At 32.3% G+C, this 19210-nt stretch overlaps 1 protein-coding gene across 1 annotated transcript in view; it reads right to left on the bottom strand.

Annotated features, from left to right (window-relative positions):
- Nucleotides 1-19210, bottom strand: part of LOC111040845 (BAI1-associated protein 3) — a gene marked incomplete at its 5' end in the record, with an annotated part of 55590 nt that overhangs the window by 3794 nt on the left and 32586 nt on the right. The window contains 16 exons of the mRNA XM_022324903.1: nt 987-1196; nt 1851-2175; nt 3193-3405; nt 3869-3970; nt 4060-4134; nt 4227-4443; nt 4600-4748; nt 5144-5185; nt 5291-5342; nt 5432-5677; nt 5802-5926; nt 6292-6495; nt 7714-7932; nt 8029-8185; nt 8419-8463; nt 8558-8725. Coding sequence (XP_022180595.1) covers nt 987-1196; nt 1851-2175; nt 3193-3405; nt 3869-3970; nt 4060-4134; nt 4227-4443; nt 4600-4748; nt 5144-5185; nt 5291-5342; nt 5432-5677; nt 5802-5926; nt 6292-6495; nt 7714-7932; nt 8029-8185; nt 8419-8463; nt 8558-8725 — 2549 coding nt within the window. The remainder of the gene's footprint in view (nt 1-986; nt 1197-1850; nt 2176-3192; nt 3406-3868; nt 3971-4059; nt 4135-4226; nt 4444-4599; nt 4749-5143; nt 5186-5290; nt 5343-5431; nt 5678-5801; nt 5927-6291; nt 6496-7713; nt 7933-8028; nt 8186-8418; nt 8464-8557; nt 8726-19210) is intronic.

Here is a 19210-nt window from a genome sequence, read left to right as displayed (position 1 = left end):
CGTTATGCCGGCGATTTTTTTTTTATGTAGGTTTGTCAAATTTTCTAGCTGAAATATAAGTTATGAATTTTAATTATCTATAGCGGGTGATAGATTTAAACTTTAAAGTAAGGTACTCATTATTTAAATATTATTAATATTTTTAGAAATATTTTTTGTGCATGATTATTTTAAGTCGTCAAATAATAATATTTTTTAATTTTCAATTTTTTTTAAGCTTATTCATGAATACATTCATTTTTAATTTCTTATTTCAAATCAGAATATTTTTGAAGTAATTCGATACCTATACAAGAATCGAATTTTGAACGAGTAGCTTATGAGTTAGGTATAAATTATTTAATGTGTTAATGCTTTGATTGGAGTGGCGCACCACTCCGTTTATCGAAACTTTAAACACCAATAATTTATAAGCTACTTGTTTAAAGCTTGATCTCCTTAGATCGAAATAATCTAAACAAAATTCTGCTTTGGAAGATGAAATCAAAAATGTATGTTGTCGTTAAAAGAGTTATAGATATAAATATTATTTCATACAAAATTTCGTGCTGTAGGCAATGTATTTTATTATGTAAAATAAATGTTATCAAAAACATAAGTGTTTTTTGAAATAAAAGACTTACATTATGTTAAATGTGTCTCCTCGTTTTTAGCGATCGTATTTTATGTCGAAATGAAAATAATTTGAACCTTCGAGTGTTCGAATTTCGATTTAGTAAATAAACCGCAAGCAACTATTCGTAGGGAAAGTGATTTTAAAAATTTGTGTGACATAGCACTTTTATAATGACTCCAAAATGTAAATGTTTGAAAATACGTTACTTAAATTTCAAACACTCATATTTTTAACACGTTAGAAACATGTAAAAATTTGAATAAACTTGAAAAGTGTCAGTAGGTAGTTAATATCATCAGTTAGGGACTAGTGTTGGCTTAGCATGCTAAAAGAATTGCTCTATACGTGAATTGGCGATGACGACGATTACCGTTCGGGTCCAGTGGTATGACGTCACGGGCTTTCAGCACCTCTACGCACAGGGAATCGTGATGGTAATAGGCTCGCACTGACAGCACCCCATAGTTTGCTTCCTTCACCCTCTGCTGTTCCATCAACCGATCTTCGTAGTACAGTTCAATCAACGTGTCAGTGTCGGTTTTGTGCAGTTTTAGTCTCTGCTTCACGGCCCTGTAAACGTCTGTCGAAAACGATTAGTGCGCTCAGAGTTACTCGTTTCGATAATAATTACTGATCATAGTGACATTACGCGGGTGAGAACATTTTTGTTGCACTTGTTCTTGTAAATTTATAAGTTGCTTTATTACCAGTCTTCAGTTTTTTTTTTTTTCGTAGGTAGTAAAATATATTGAATAACAATATATATTGGTATTTATATTGTCTATTAATTTTTTTTTTCACTTGGTACATTTTAAACGCATACGAATAAACAATCACCTATATTTGTGATATTTAAAATAAAATGAAATACTTGAAATATTTAAAACCATACATTTTATGGTCTAATCTAAAACTTTAAATTCTAAATAATAAGTAAAATAACGTTTAGCGAAAAAAAAAACATGATACAATAATTTTAACAATGCAATATCGCGTTGGTTTTGGTCGTCTATCAGTGAATATTGTAACGACTTGCGACTGTCATGATAAGACATTTGATGATCCTTATAATATATTATCGTATTGGTAATAATAACAAATTATAAGAAACAATATTATGAATTAATGTTTTTTACAGTTATTATTTGATTGATAACGCACATATATATTGGCCAGGAAATTTGTATTACAGTTATGTTCAAGTGATAATGACGTGACCACAGTCAACACTTACTTCCAGTCAAAATTTCCGGCGGAAGCCCGTTGCCCTCGGCGTGAAAGAACTCCACTAGCAGTTCCAGGGCCTCGTACAACCGTTCGTAGAAACCAGACATCTTCGTGTCACCACTGCCGCCATCCATCTGGTGGCCCAGCTCGTAGACAGTCACCTCCCACACACCGTTCAACACCTTGTGGAAGTTTTTCGGTATAAGGTTCGTGTTGAGCGAGATCAGATGGCTGTCCAGGTACTCCTGCAGCGGGATGATGGCGTCGGTGGTCGGTAGTGTGTCCGGCGACCACGCCAGGTGGAAAATACACTTCTTTAGGGGCGCTTGCATCTGTCGGGCGCCACAAGTCGTGAGTATTAGTTCAGTCGTGCAATACACGAGAAGATCGGAAACGTTGTGTTAATATTCGTTGATAGAACGGATATCCGTCTCCGACCTTTTCGAACGCCTTGTATATCATATATGGGGGAAGCCTACTGTTAGTGTCCAATTACCCAAGTGATTCTAAACTACCGAATTGGTTTCCGAGTAGACTATAGGTATATACATACGAATTGATTCCGATGAATTTTCATTTTAATAATTCTGTAGTTGAAAAATTATTCTATATTCAACCGATAACAGTTTCTTTCCTATTTTACACAGACTTAAGAATGTCTAGAATACCTAAATAATATGGTCGATACGTTTGTATTGCTAGTCAATATATACATAAGGTTAAGTAATATGCTTCACACGTAATGGTCATTACTAATAATAATAAAATATCAAAAAAGTCGAAGTAGAAAACAAAATGTTTGGGGTTTACACTTCCACATACAGTTCTTAAGAATCGCAAAGTTAAAATTTGGCAGTCTTTCAATTTTTTCATTTATTTTGTTAGCAGATTTTATCAACTTTTTCTTTTCAGCTGCTTTTCTCAACCTTTAGTCGTATGATTCCATGTTTTAACTTTCAGACATTTCACATTGGACCTTTTTTTCAATTAATACAAATGTATTTGGACGTGCAGAATTATTAAATTCCGAATTAAGTTTTCCGTCAAACGAACAGCGACGACGTGTAGTTCGTTGTCTGCACCAATTTTTGGTGGAAAATCGTCATTGGATCTGCTTCATATTATTATTTTTACGTAATAAAACTAAAAGTCTCGACAAATTCGAATAGTTGCAGTATGATGTGGTATGATAATTTCTTATTTGGAACCAATTCGAACGTTTTATTCGTATGATTTCGTACTTCCACCCGCGGAACGTACGGTCGGGGGGGGGGGGACGGCGGACACAAATCCAAATAAATAAATAACAATAATTAGGTACTCTCGACCGCACAACTATATACACTTACCCTGACAGCGATCCGGCCGACGATCAGCATCGAGTACGTGCCGTACTGGTTGAACACGGGATCGAGTAGTGAGGTGACGTCGGCCCGACATTGGTCGGCGGTGGCCTCACCCGTGGCCTCAACCGCGGACACGACGGTTTCCAAGTGCAGGTCGTCCGGCATCGCTGCGACGGTTCGCCACACGTATTCCAAGTCGTTTAGGGCGGCACACACCTGCAGGGTGCAAAAGTATGTTATGACGGGAAAATAATCGTCGAAAAAAGAATCGAGTTGCATTTGAACAAAATGTATGCAAAGCTGATCTAGTTTTTAACTCGTTAATTTGAGTTATTATCGAAAAACTCAAGTCAAGTTAAAAGTTACTTTACCGTAAAAATGTCAGATATTTTTAAATTTTTGATTTTACTTATCAAAAAACTTGTTTCAAATCTGCGGCGTTCGTGCATAGAAAAAATTAATTCGGTGGGACAATAAACCGTTAATTAACTCGCATACGGTTATTTCAGTTCAGATGATATGCAGATATGCAGTACCAACCTGAGTATAGTGGAAATTCATTTGACTTAGCTAAAAGTAACTTTACTTTAACTTTTTGAATAGTTAATTGCCATCCTTAGTGTTATATTATAATAATATGACGCTCATGTGCCTTTGATATATCATGATATATACTTACTTCGTCAGACGTTTTGAATGCCGAGACGTCATCGTAAAAGCCAGAATCTTTTAGCCTTTGGTGGACCAGTTGGGCGTAAAACAGGACAGCTTCGCACATGGCCTGCAAAATGACATAAATATTATTATTATTTTTTGATTTCGCAGTGCAAGTCTCGCGTTTATTATAGTCAAATGAGCAAACAACATTACGTCTAATAATTTCAACACGAAATTGTACGACTGGATCAGGTCCGGCCAGGCGAGGTGTTTCCAGAATTCCTTCATCTGCGTAAACACGATGCGAGATAAATAAAATGGTAAAATGTCTACTGTCTCGAGGGGAACATTATTGCGCGGAGTTGTTCTATTTTACTCACATGACACAGTGCTGTAACCAAGTCGTTGCTGGACGTCGAGTGTTTTACGATCATTTCGCCTTGACAGATCATACTTAACTCTAGTGCTTTTTTCGCACGCTGCACGATTTTCAATTTGGCCAGGTCCAGCCACTTTTCCAAAGCTGGTTCGAACCAATGATAATAGCATTGTGTTGACAGGCCTTGATAATCAGACGCATTGAGATGCTCGCGGTACCTGATAACGATAACGATATTAAATATATGAAATATGTAATAGATGGGTACCATAATATTGCGTGCTTATAGGGGTATTAATTTTTGAATTACGAATAAAATAAGATTTTATTTCGGTAGTAAGTTTGATTTCGTAATTTCGTGTCCCGAAACAAACCTGATAAACTCCTGAACGGCTAGATACAGCTCAAACAGCGATTCCCCGGTTTCGGAGTTCGTCGGAGACAGTGGTGTGTCCATACCGAAATCGGCTCCTTTTACTTTTTTGCAAATGGGAGCTATTTCTTGGCTCAGATCGTTGGACAACTGCAATCATAGAATTGTGTAATTAAAAAAAAAAATAATTGAAAAATAAAGTATGAAAACAAATGTATAACATTCTCAACTAAATAATATCACTCTATACATAAATATAAATCCACAAACATCTATACGCAATACGCATCATATGTTTTCAAAACTAAAATCTATGAACAATTTTTCAAAAAAAAACTCTCTCTATAATTATTATATCGAGTGGCACAACTTGTTCATATTATCGGATAAAGCGTTTAAACACTTCTAACAAACATAATATAATAATAATATTCTTCGCCTAAAACACATATTAATATGATTTTATTGGCAACGAAATTGTAGCACTGAGAATACTACTGCGAGGGCACTAATATTCATTTACGGGGTCGTGTCATACTTTGTACCTCTATGATTATGTCCAAATGATTTGAAAATCCCTTTGCCAACTGAGAAAACACAATATCATTCGTTACTGCTAACTGAATTATCGATCGGCCTATTATGAATTATTAGAACTTCAATAATAACGTTTACCGTCTGTGAGTACTTACTAATTTCTCGTGTTGTTTGTAGATCGCCGCGTAGTAAAACACGCCGTTTATACTGCAAACACAAAGCAATTTTCATTTTTTATCGAATCAATAACGTTTTCAGACTACAGCAACAACACTCGTAACTACAAATCGAATTACTTTTCAAATAGAACGTTATAGTGTTCCACTCCTTTTTGTAGATCAATCAACACGGAAGTGACTAATCTTACGAATCCTTTGAGTCGCGTTTCCGGATCGTGCTGTCCGGAGGCCATGAATTTTCTATTTTCTTCATACCACTCGTTCGTACCAAGTCTGAGCGCGTTGCCGATTTCCCCACGGATATCCTTATTGAAGGGACAGCATTTACCATAAGCTTTCGACAGCGAAAGTCGGCTCAAACATCTGTAATTAAAAATATCATCAGAATTTCAAGTCGGTTATTACGTGGAAATGATGTTCAGAAACACAGAATACAAATCAAAATGATTACATTTTATTGAAAAAAACCTCTTCATTAATTGTTTACCTGAGAATGTACTCCAGGCGATTCATCGATATGTGATGGTACGGCGGAAAGAGCTTGCGGTATTTCCGGATCAGTTGCATGGAATAGTCCAAGAAAACGTTGAAAGAGTCTGCCAGCCAGTCCTCCTATAAAAAGATCAATCCGATGATATTATACATTTCGTATTACTATATTTTGAATCGTAAACAAATATAAAACATAGAAATGTTGTTCGGTATCGGATTTATTAATCACGCCAACGCTTTATCTAGCTATCAGTTTTAAAATTATAATAATAACGAGTAATTGAAATAATATAAATAGATACAAATAATGTGCTACACGTAGGTTCTGCGATAGTGTAACGAACGTTTTTAAAAATAATTCAAATATTTATCGGTTGTCTGCGCTGTCGCTTAAATTAATAAAAACATTTGTAACGTGGGTAGGTAACATTTTTATGTGGATGTGTATAAGGCATAAGCAAAACAGCTCTTCGCCAACCACTGACCTCTTCGACGGTTAACGTCTGTTCTCCCCAAGCGGCTTCTAATTGAGACAACTGTTTCAAGAGAAACTGTGGGTCTATAGACGGAATGTGACTGAAGGCCAACCACCTTATCACGGCCAATTGAAGTTCCGAGACTCCACTCTGCACGGCGTGCTGATGAAGTATACTTGTCGCCTCGTGACAGAGTTCACCGTTCCACAGGCTCTGCAATAATAATAATAATAATAATAATAATAATAATAATAATAATAATAATAATAATAGTAATAAATATTAGTAGTACTGCAAATTCAGTAGAACGAAACTCGAATGCCGAAATCAAGGAATTTTCAAGCCTGGCAAAGTTAATGGTAATTTTTAACTGAGTTAAGTTGAGTTGATTGAAAACATTTTAAAAAGTTTAAAGTTAATAGTTATCCTAAATTTTTTTTTAAACTTAGTTAAGTTAAAAGTTATTTGAAAACTTATAATTGACTTATTACCCCAGGCTAAATTACTTATTTATTGATTTTTTAGTATATAAGCAGCTAGTTATATGGTTTAAAATAACAAAAAATAAATGTTTATGCAATATACATCTTAAATAATAATTATATTATATTAATTATTTAATCATTTAAAAATTAACGTTTGATTAATAGTAAAGTATGTTTGGTTTATTTGGTTTTGTTTCGGAATATAATAGACTGTATAAGGAATCTTAAAATTAATTGAACTGACTGGTAAATCAAGGAACACGGTTGTTTTTACGTCACATTGCCGTATTGACGGCCTACTATTTGAATACTACAAACAAATTATTTTATCGGGGGCACAATAGGTGCTGGCCAGCTGAGGGGTAAAATTATTCTATGGGTTTTAACAGGAAAAAAAATGCCATATTGCATATAATAATTAACAATAAAAACAATAAATAATAATAAACATAAAAAAACCAGGCAATCCGTGGTCAGGCGGTGTTGTGGTACGGTGTGGTGGGTGGTCGCTGCAACACTGACGTGGTAACTACAATCAACGGTAGTAGGTGTAATCGACGGTGGTAAACTGGTAACGGTACAAAACGATGGTATAAAAACAAAACGTTGTCGGCGGTAAACACGGTAACGATCCCGCGCAACAATACACAGGTCCGTCAGTTATTGCAACGCTACAGTGCGTAAAATGCTCAGTACATCTACACACGCAAAACCACCGATAAGGTATGACGGGAGGAGAGTAGGGGTGTACGGCGTACGTACCAACGGCGGAAGACGGCGATTACAGAATAAATGTCTTGACAAGTTTATATCAATAAAAATCAGTCGAGTTAAAAATTAAGTTGATAAAAATTAAATTTTAAAAATTTAAGTTAAAAAGTTAAAATTGACACTTTTTAACTCGTTCGTGCAAAATTCATATAGTATTAGCTACTTAGCTACTTACGGATTTCGTCAGTGACATCTCATAATCGGCGAATATGGTCAACAGTCTTTCATTACGACGCACATCGGTCCAGTTGTCAAAATTATTTTGAGTACTCGCCTGGCCGTGGTCCTCGCGGGTGGACAACCACAGCTTTAGCCTTATATTACCTTGGATGTTGGACCGCTGCGATCGGGCTTCTAGCTGATACCACTTGTCTAGGCCCGTAGAAGGCACGTCCTGTTACGCCAAAAACAATATCTTGTTATAGCTACCCATATGTACGTGCGCAGACTCGGCTTTAAGCCTGAATATATAATGCATATATTATGTTACTTGAATCGGTATATTTATGCATCCCAAGAAATCGTCTTGGCTACCGGATCTAGCGCTCTGAGCGATCTGCTTGAAAAACCTCCCCAGGCCCTTGACGCCCCTCACTTCGTTTAATTTGCTGACAGCGTCTAACACGGACGACTCGTCATCGTGGTCCCTGCACACCATCACACGTTGGTAAACAAAATATAATACAAGTTCGATTTTCTACCATTTTATGTACTACAAAATATTTTAAAACAATATGATGATCGTATAATAGATTTATATAACTATTGAAAATACAATTTTATCACATTAGGTATAACAATATATGAATTCCTACTGAAAATTCCACCGATAGGCTATCATGTATTACGAATATAATACAAATATCATCGTTTATCTTACCAAATGTCCAAGTGTAAGATGTCACTAGTCACGTCGTCGATGTCACTAAGAACAACAACGAATTTACAGTATAAATCACAGATATCCAAGATGAAAACAAATGTCATATTACGGGTAGAGCTCATAGGCGGATACTTACAACATGAAATTTTCTCCCCATTTTGGATTGAGTGTCTCTCTGCGTACGCTGGTTGCTTGAATGAACCTCGCGGGAACTGCCGATATGCTGTCCCGGTGTTCTCGACAACCGTAAACACTACCTCCTGAACCGCCACCCCTTTCTTTCCTCTTGAAACTCAACCGAAAACTGAAACACAATCAAAACAATCAACGAACGCGTATCGGCGGGTTTGATGATTTACTTCGCGTTTTTGGTCGATGCGTATTGTAAGAACGTCGTTACCGATAAGGTTCATAAATTATACCGGGTATAATAAACAGGCCCTGTTCGGTGTTTAAAATATCTGTATAATAGTAAGTACTGGAAGTACATGCATTCGGAAAGAGTATTATCGAGTTTGGTATACAATATCATTATAATTTATAAACCATTAACGCGTATCATTAATGGTCGAAAGATCTGCAATATCTGAGTGCCATTAATTTTTTTTCAAAATTCACTAAGTACGTACTAAACCGAGTTAGTTCATTTGTAAATTAATTCAGGTATATCGTTGCTCCAATACGGCATTCCGCTTTAGAAGTTATGAAATTTCAAAATCCGAGATTTCTGCGAATATCTCGTTCACTTTTTCAAAGATTGAAATAATTGAATAGAAATTCCGCTGGGGTATTTAATGATGTAAATTTTTTTAAAAAAAACGTCAATACTATTATACTTATGCTTTGGAGAAAAATGTTTTTTTAATCGTCTTAATTTTTTACGTAGATGTCGAAAAAATATTTTATAGGTTTAGTAATTTCAAAGTACGGAAAACACAAGAACTTTTGCTGTTACGGTGTATAAATTAGTTACACAAAAATAAAAAGCGAGAGGTTATTTTTGTGTTTATATTTATCAAAAATATATTATACGATGTTATAATTTTTATTGCATTAAATAAACATACTTCGTTAGTCTTAAAATGTTGCCGTAAAACCCCGCAAGCACGCAATGCTCCGAAACGAAAAAACAAAAAAAAAAACTGTAATTCATTTACGTGCCTAGATGTCTTGTCGTTGTTAGCTATATTGTTTGTTTGTCGCCGTTATGCAGAGTGCTGTGTGCATAGTTTATCATCGAATCGGAGTTTTTAAACATTTTTCAAAAAAACCGTGTGAAATAAAATCGCGTGTTTCTTACCGCGCACAACACGCGGCGGCGTACTTCAGCGGCGATAGAAAAAAGAAAAAACACGCAATTAGCACGGTGACAGTATAATAATAATACAAAGTCGGCGGTTTTTTTACTTCACATTTTCAAGTTTTTAACGATACGACAAAGTTTGTCGAAAATGCGGTTTAATCACGCAAATGTATTTTTTGACTTTGGTACCCGCCATAATAATAATGCCTTATTCTTATATTAATATTATAACAAATATTTTATCATAAAACGAGCCCACGCTTTATTCTGTATGACGTGCCGCCGACCGGAAGGATGATAATTTGACGTTAACATTTGACGTACTTAAACACGATGTTATAATATCGTGTTGGGAGTTAATTATCACAGGCGACGTACACTTGGTGCTCACTTTTCAACGATCTAGGAACGGGCTTGAACGATCGAGCTAAAGAACCATTTGTTCTTTGGTGACCTAACTAGGTATAGGAAAATAAGATTATTATTATTATTATTACGATATTATCAACTGTGGAAAAAGGTCGCAGGTCACTTCGATTGCTTCCATCCAGATGACGCGAGATACACTACTTGGACTTGTTATTATATTATTTACCTATTTAGAAGTAAGAGTATTTTTAGAATGAAGTCAAAGCATACAGAGAAACTAATATCTTTGAAAAAAATTAATATCCACTTTCAGTGTAATTTAAAAATCAAAAATTAAAAACAACAGAATTGTGCACTATCATGGTATATACGAGTGAAAGTTTAAATACGATTATATATGCACGTATTTTAGTAACTAGTTTGTTAAAACAGTAATCAATCACAGTAAAAACTAATTAAAATTCTATTCAATGATTTTTCAAATAAAACTGTTAGCTTATTATTATACAATTTTGTATACAACCGGCCACTGAAATTGATCCGAGAGCGACCTTTTTTTATTTTTTACCTCGTAAAACTTTTTGTCTCAACTAAGATATTATCGTGTAGTCGTATACCCTCAGGGGCGTGCTCACGGGTCGATGTATCTACCGATGATCTATTTTATTTTTAATATTGCGTAGGAGTTGATTGATAATTTTGTATTATTGTTTCAACGGGTTCCGTTAAGATTTCAAAAGTTTGTTTTCAAAAATATGCCACTGAAATGTATCCTGGTGTAATATGAATAAGGACAAAACTACCCAAAATACCCACACATACAATAGTTCAAGTGGCTCAATGTTTTTGACACAGTTGTTGATAATTGATAAACGTTTGTTACACACTGTATTCTCCGAGACCTCAAGATATTATTATAAAACGTACAATGGCTCTCGATGTTTTACTGTTTTCTCATTAAATTAGCACAGACAAGCGGCGGGCCAGCCTGTGCATTTATAGACAACAAACAAATCGTCTAGTAAACGGTGGTCAACTTATTTTTAAGTGACATACTCCTCAGTCCTCATAAAATTCAACTTTAAAAATTGTAATATTTAACCAATAAAACGTTAAATTTTCAGTTTCCTTATATCAATATCCACCCACTTATATTAATTAAGGTGTTGCTCGGGGAGCACATGGACCGCATATGTTGCATGTCACTGGTCCTGCCCGTTCCTCTACTAACTATTTTGTATGTTATAATTTACACTTCAATATTATAAAATCGACTACGTTTACTTCGACCATGCGCACAAGAGCCTTGGCTGATCGTATACCGGGTTTTTATTGACACTTTTTCCCACACGACCACCATCCTCGGTGTCCTCCGAATAAATCAAGCAGGTAAGTGTTGGCGTCCAAGGGTATGCCGATAAAGCTCAATATTTTTTCTAGTTTTTGAACATCCCTTTTAAATTATTACCATACTTAATCATGTGCTTATTACGTCGAAGGGTTGAAAAAATATTATGTTACAACATTACATTAAGTTATTACACACGTCACATAATACTTTTATACTGTGCACGTGTGTTAGGGCGCCCATCAACAGTCGGGACGCGGTGGAAATAAAATTACTTGTACAATATATTATAAAAAAAACTTACACCCAATAACAATAATTATATCGTAACGCGTCTAGTGAAATATGACACTCCGATGCAAGTGTCGTATTCCAATGAGAAAATCGTGTGATGACATTATACTAACTGGAATATACTTTTGTTATTCCACCGAATATTTCCGCCGTCATAATATATCAAGGTTTTTTAATAATATCTCCAAGCGCGGACTGTCGAGCGAGATATCTCTTTTTCCTATATATAGGTGCACTATATACAGTATTTTTTGGCATCCATAAAGTGTTAAACCGCGTCCCGATTCCATTTTAATATGCAACGTTACTAATATTGTTGTCGTATGATGATGATAATATAACATTTTCTATATTATGCGATACTAATAATGTTTTAATAACATATTTATAAATTATTTATACAACCCATACACGTCATCGGTTAAACGTATACAATATACATGAATAATATATTACGCATGTATATATATATTATTTATATCACGTACATTTTGACGGTCCACGCATTTTCGTCGAAGTAGCTATTTAGAAATACATAGTAGTATAATAATTGTATGATGGTACGCCTTCTTACGAAAAATCATTGTATAATAATGATTTATTAATAATTAAAATTATTATAGTTTTAATGATTGTAATGTATTTTTTTTAAAAAATCTTCAATTTCATTTAAATTTATTTTCTTATACGTTTTTCTAAAATATGAAACATCAGTGCATACATTAATATTATTACAAAGACTCATTGTATTAATCCTTAGTTCTAAAATGTTTTTCTGGTTTTGATCAAATTACAATTATACATTTTTAAATTAATAGTTAAAGATTAAAGAAGTACTGCAGTCTACAGTAATTATTAATTCGGCTAATTTATGTTGAATGTTATCATTGCATAAAGTCGATCCAACTATCATAAATTGAAAATTAACTTTTTATTACCATATGCTTAAATTATTTATAACCTTGACAAATTAAAATCTGACAAATCTATTAAATTAAATTGTACTGAAAAAAACATGGTATTATTTTATTAAAATGAAACACGGTAAAGAATAACAACTTCACTGATGATGTTTACTTCGTATAAATTAAAATGTCTGTTTACCAAGGACTTTTAATAATTAATCAGACAAAGTTTACATTTATAGCTATTATTGAATTTATGTCTAAGATATTTCGTTTATTTTTAAATAAAGTTTAAAATAAAAAACACGTTTGATACTTACGTATTTCTTTTATCTGTTGATTCAATTAATTAAGAATTCTGTTACAGTTACAGTTTAAATCAGGGGGTTTGAATGAGAAAACATTTTTTCCGATTTAATTTTGGTTTTGATAACCGGTATTGTTTTTTCGATTTTGTTTTTACTTTCGATACCGATTTTGGTTTTTAACTGTATAAACCGGTATTCAAAATCGGTTTCAAGCCCTGGTTTATACTTGATACTCTGTCTGACTTTATATATTATCTATAATACCATAATTTAAGATACACAAGTCACTCAACGCAGCATTATATTTGGTGCTCGATGTTTATTTTCGATTACGCTACTGTGAGAACCCTTAGCACTGTAGTGCGGTCATTTCGAGATAATATTTTCATTCGCCAGGAATTTTTTATGATTTTATAATTTTAATTTCCGATATCCGTATTCCGTATCATAATGATATAATTTAGATAACATGCATGGAAATTACTATTTGTGCTATGCCGAATAGCTGAGTTTTGGTGACAACTGCGCCTGTCAATCAGTAGACCGATAATTTTATTGTTTCCGTTGAGTAACCTATATAATAATACTATCTGAAGTCGTGACGTAGACGGCGTGACGTATAGGCAATACAGGTACAAGGTACAAACTGCGGTGTACAATGTCATTTTATTATTTACAAAATATTATGTTTTTCAATAAATAACATGTTTTATGAGTTCTGCAAAATTATTGAAATATTATTAAAATGATTTTGTCACAATAAATGTATAGTATTCATCAAGTCTATATCAGCATAATACCTATGAACAGTTAAGTGTCAAAAAGTTTAATAAATAAAAATACTTGAATTGATCACCAAATATAAAACAAAATATAAACTTATAAGTTCATTTTCAAAAAAAGTGATGTACATTTTTATAGGTTATTTTTATATCATATTAAATAAAGAGAGGCTTCCCAAAAATTAAAAACTACATTTTTTTTATTTCGTTGTATTTCATAATATTTCTCGTTTAAAATTATATCACTTGAAAATTAACACATTACACTTGTAATATGTAGTATATTTAATAATGTATTTTACTGTAATTATAATAGTGATCTAAAAGTACATTGGTTTAAACAATTGAATCAATAAACTTTTGAAACCTATAAAAACTCAAAGTTTTACTATTTGTTGTGTGGGACAATAATAGTATGCATCAAGTTGTAAAAAGAAACATATCAACATTTTTAAAGAAAGCAACAATTAATAAAATAATTTTTATAGATCCTGTTATGAAAAAAAAATTCAGAGATGGCCTGTAAAAATAATATATTCAATTAGGACACAACTGGTGTTAAGCGTGATTTTGGTAGGGATTTTGACTATTGTTCCTATAAAATCGGTGGACCACTCGGTATTTTGTTTTTACACGTTTGGAATTTAAGAACATAAAATCTGTTTTATGGAACAATAGTTGTAGTTTTATAGTTTTATAATGGAAGGTACAAGTGTATTGCGAACAATTTATTATTTCGAACAATCGCAAGAGACAAAACGTTGAAAAATATTCGATTGTATGCAATTTGGCGTTTTTGTTTTTTGTATTAAATCATTCTAAGCCCGTTCTAAACTAAAAAACTTTACCTCACTATAAATTGAGAAACATCATTAATCAGGTTAATGCTACAAAATATTAATAATTAAAACGTTTATAAACAAGGTCTATAAAACATAATAATTTAATAATGCCATTACGACTTAAAATGTAGCGTTTAAATTTTATGGAAAATATTGTGTTTATATAGGTTTACAAGTTAATGGATTTGGTTAAATAATGTGTAATTAGAAATTACTGCCAAGTAATTACATTATACGAAAACTTTTAACTTTAAACGTAAAATATACCTACTCTGTTTTACTCAATACATCCAGTAAAATTAGTTATCACTACCATGGCGGCTACCAATACTTGGCTATTCCTACTATTATAATGTAGTATCGATTGAAATTTAAAATTTATTGTTACTACCTTAGAACATAATCCCAACCTATTTATTTGAATGGACGTAAACATTTCAATATTTTGCTGAAACTGTGCAGCACCATAAGTACAAATATTATCATAATATTATAAAGTGTATATGGTTTAGAGTTCACGAACGTTGAATGAATATTGATGAATTCGTGCATGCCATTATTATGCAGCTGTACATAATAATAATATTATAATCGTATCATAATCGATCGTGTATGCATAGGTACGTAAAAATGAATAGAGTCTTAAAATTTTTGGAATTTTTGGAACCTTAACGTTTGTTTATTTGTGGTTTTCATTTTTCTGACTAAAACAGACGATTCGAACTTTGTAGTGTAATACTAGAGAAAACCATAATATTATGTCTAAGCTGTAAGTATCATAATATATTATAAACTATAAACTATAGTACTACATGTATTTGCCATAATATACTAATCAAAACGAACATAAATATCAATAGCAATGATAATAATAATAATAATGTTGTTCTGTAATATGTCTACCCTACGCGTATTTGATATGATTGATAGTGCATGATAAAAGTGATAACAACTAAACAGTATTGATTTACAACTGGGGTCTTATTTATTTAGTTTTCAAATGGTTTATATCGTTGTATATATAATATAATACAACACAGCTATACTATTTCTATAATATCTACAGATCTTGGTTAAATAAAAGAATCCCGTATTGGCTTTTCCACGTATCTAATATTACCTCTTCCATTTTCACATTACATTTTGTGCTTACTTTTATATACTACGGTTAAAAAACCATTTCAGTGACGACAAAAATAAATGTTTTATTAACGTGGAATTTAATATTTTCATTATTTTTTCGATTTAATGCTTAAAATATCAAACACAAAAAATCTGCACTATCAGTCATGTCATGTAGGCTGTATCATATATTATTAAAATAAACTGATTTACCATTAAAGTGTTACAATAGTATTGGTATCCCATGGCAACGATTTCCTCAAACAGTATTTTTCTTAACGAAAAAATGACTAACCTTTAAAAAAAATGTTTTTCGCGTCAATGACAATAAAAATTAAAGTACTTTTGTAGTTGGGCTACAGGAAAAACCAAAATATACGTATCACTTTTTCGAAAAAAATCGTTAATTTGATGTGTATATAATACGTTCGTGGTTCACGTCAAAAATTCAATTAAAAGTGACTCATTAATGTGCTATATTATAGTTAAATATAGGTATTTCGCATAAATAGTAATTTTGATTTATGTAAATCTAAATCCTAGTGTTCATTTTTTTATGTACATTGCTTATATTGTATTCTTTGACATGACTTGTCGTTTTATTGAAACGAATTATAAAGAACTGAGAACTGCAATTAAATTACTAATAGTGTGCTGAAGCCATCGACGATTGTAATTAAATTATTCAAACACCAACTGATAATAATATGTGGAAATGGCATGAGTTATCTACTACAAATATTGCTACATAAATCACTAATCAGGGCTTTGCACCGGAATCATATATTTGTCTTTCGAGTTCCTGATGATGGATGTATATTCAGGTGTTCAATCATCGAAATAGAATATTTATATAAATTTTTGGGTGCTCATAAAGTCATAACCGTTATTATTTGAGTTACTTATGGTAAATATGGAAAAACATAATTTAAAAACTATATAAGTACAACATTTTTCAGGTTATAGAATATTTCATGAAATAATATTTAATTTCATTAAATATAACTGACAGACTATACTACCTACTGTCTAAATAAACAATTAATTTATACATGTTAAAATTAAATATGTAGATAAGTAATGATAAATATTTAATAATTAATACCAACTAGTTGTAAAATTAGGCAACTAGATAAATACAAGTAATACTCGTCATGTAGAGAACATCAAACTAACCTCAAAAAATACTAACAAAATTACATATTATAATCACATTAAGTTTGTAAAATAAAAAATTATTTGGGTTTCGGGTTATTCATCATGATTTATCCGGGTTTCGGTCAACTCTGGTGTTATGAAAAAAAATCATTCGTGTTATATGGGTTTTTTGTGCTTGATTTTTTAAGGGGTTTTCAGGGTGTTACGGGTTCCGGTTAATTCGGTTGCAAGACCCTGCTATAAATTATAACAACATAATAATAGTGGGAAAATAAATTACGAAACATGCAGCGCCATATTTACGTGTATTCAACATTACAGGTGGTTATACCTAACAATACTCGTAAACGGAATGAGAATGGGAATACTATATTATTGAGGGTTACCCGCCCAACACTTGTACAACCCCTATGTTTTCAATAACCATTAACCATCAAACATATTCTAACCGTTACAGTATACCTTAAATTAAACGAACGAAATGTTAATGTATTGAGCAAAAATGTAAATGGAATTATAAAATAAAGACACTGGGAAATGTTGTGTTTACTAAATTTATCGTTGATAAGATGATATGAACAACATACAAATAATAATATGTGATCTAGCGAAAAAACATTTTTTTAAGCTTTTTAAGCTTCAAGAGGTAAGTTATAGGTATTTTTATTTTTCCGAACTGTTGTGAACGCATTCGATACCTAATTAGAAACAAAAATCGATGAAAACAAATATTCATGAAATACAAAATAACAGTACAAGCATGTAACAGGGCATGTCATTTTTATGCGCACAGTATGTATTGGTTGCCGTACGCTTAAAATCGTTTTTTCTTATTAATTTGTTGCCAAAGACTCATGTGAACAGACCATACCAAAAAAAAAGTAAAACAGTGTAACTCACACCTTCACTTTCTCCGTCCGACCCTTACGGCCAAACTTAGCATAAAAAAAAAATGCCCATCTATAAAGCTATTATAGCTCCCATTTGGCCAAACAGCATCCAAATCTGGGGCCAAGCAAAACCGTTAAACGGTTTGCCCATTGGAAACCTTTACAGGTATTTAGTCTATGACTAATTACTGGATGTCCATGGTATGTTTCCCTTACCTAAATCTCGTATACACAATGATATATATCATGCATACCTCCACAAAAACTAGCTACCAATAATATATTTCTCAATTAACTTTCTAATCACAAAATATGCCCTCTCATATAATTTCAGGAAATCCCGTAGGAAAAACTAAAAAGACATTTGGCCAAGGGATGCCTTAAAAAACATAATATATAATATCAATATAATTACAAATCATTTCTCAAATATTAATATTTTCTTTCAGAGGTGTAACTAACGCCCCTTCTCTCATGGCTTCGTGTTTATGTTAAGTATTCATTATTCATCTATATAATATTACCTATTGTGATTTTATTGGTATAGATTGTAAATATTATTGTAAGAAATAAATAAATAAAAACTTGAGCCTAACTGTGTAGCCAATAAAATCCTTTTAAATATGTTATTGGTGTATTACCGACGTAAATTCCATAATAAACGTTACTGCAGATCATAATAAATCGACTAGACATTACGAATATGACGTGTCGGACGTGGATGCGAGCAATTCGATAGGTTTTTCGGTGTTCGGAGCGTATTCGATTGGGGAAAACAAAAAGATAGTGGGGAAAATCTTTTTGTATTAACTTGAAGTTTTTGCTAAATCTCAAATGTAAATTATGTTTTATTTTATTCAGCTTGAATAGTATTTTTTTCTGACAATTTTTTGGCGGACTGTTAAAAACTAGCTAGTGCAGTTATAATATAATATACGGGAGCTTAATAAGACAATAGAGCTTTAGTGTATTAGATACATATGAAATTGCATAAAAAAAAAAAATTAATAATAATTGTGTTTTCAATATTTATAGAGTGGGCGGAGGAGGTAAAGAATAGGTATTGTTGTCACGTTGAAGGAGTGGCAAGTGATTAAAAATGTTTGCACAAAATACAATCGTAAAACTTGCAGTTATACGAAGACATGATTTGCACAGTAAAGAATAAACGACTGACAAGTCAACATATAATATGTTTCGGTGTCTGCGAAACTAATACTGTAAATGGATGTTTTCATGCATTTTAAGAAGGTATCTAAAAGATATAAAATATTTTATGTGACTAAAAAATAAAAATAAATTAATGGTTAAAAGAAAGCAGATACGAATACGACTGAAAAACGGGGAGTATTTTTAAGAACCGATTAACTTTCGTGAACGTTTAAAAGAATAATATCAGTATATTATCATCACATTAAGATGAAATTATAATATTTTTGGAATAGAAAATAAAAATATGAATTGTAAT

The sequence above is a fragment of the Myzus persicae genome, unplaced genomic scaffold, assembly GCF_001856785.1.
Source record: "Myzus persicae strain clone G006 unplaced genomic scaffold, MPER_G0061.0, whole genome shotgun sequence".
Lineage (NCBI taxonomy): Eukaryota > Metazoa > Arthropoda > Insecta > Hemiptera > Aphididae > Myzus > Myzus persicae.
Note: the sequence above shows the minus strand (reverse complement) of the source record. Positions and strands in the feature narration are given on the sequence as shown.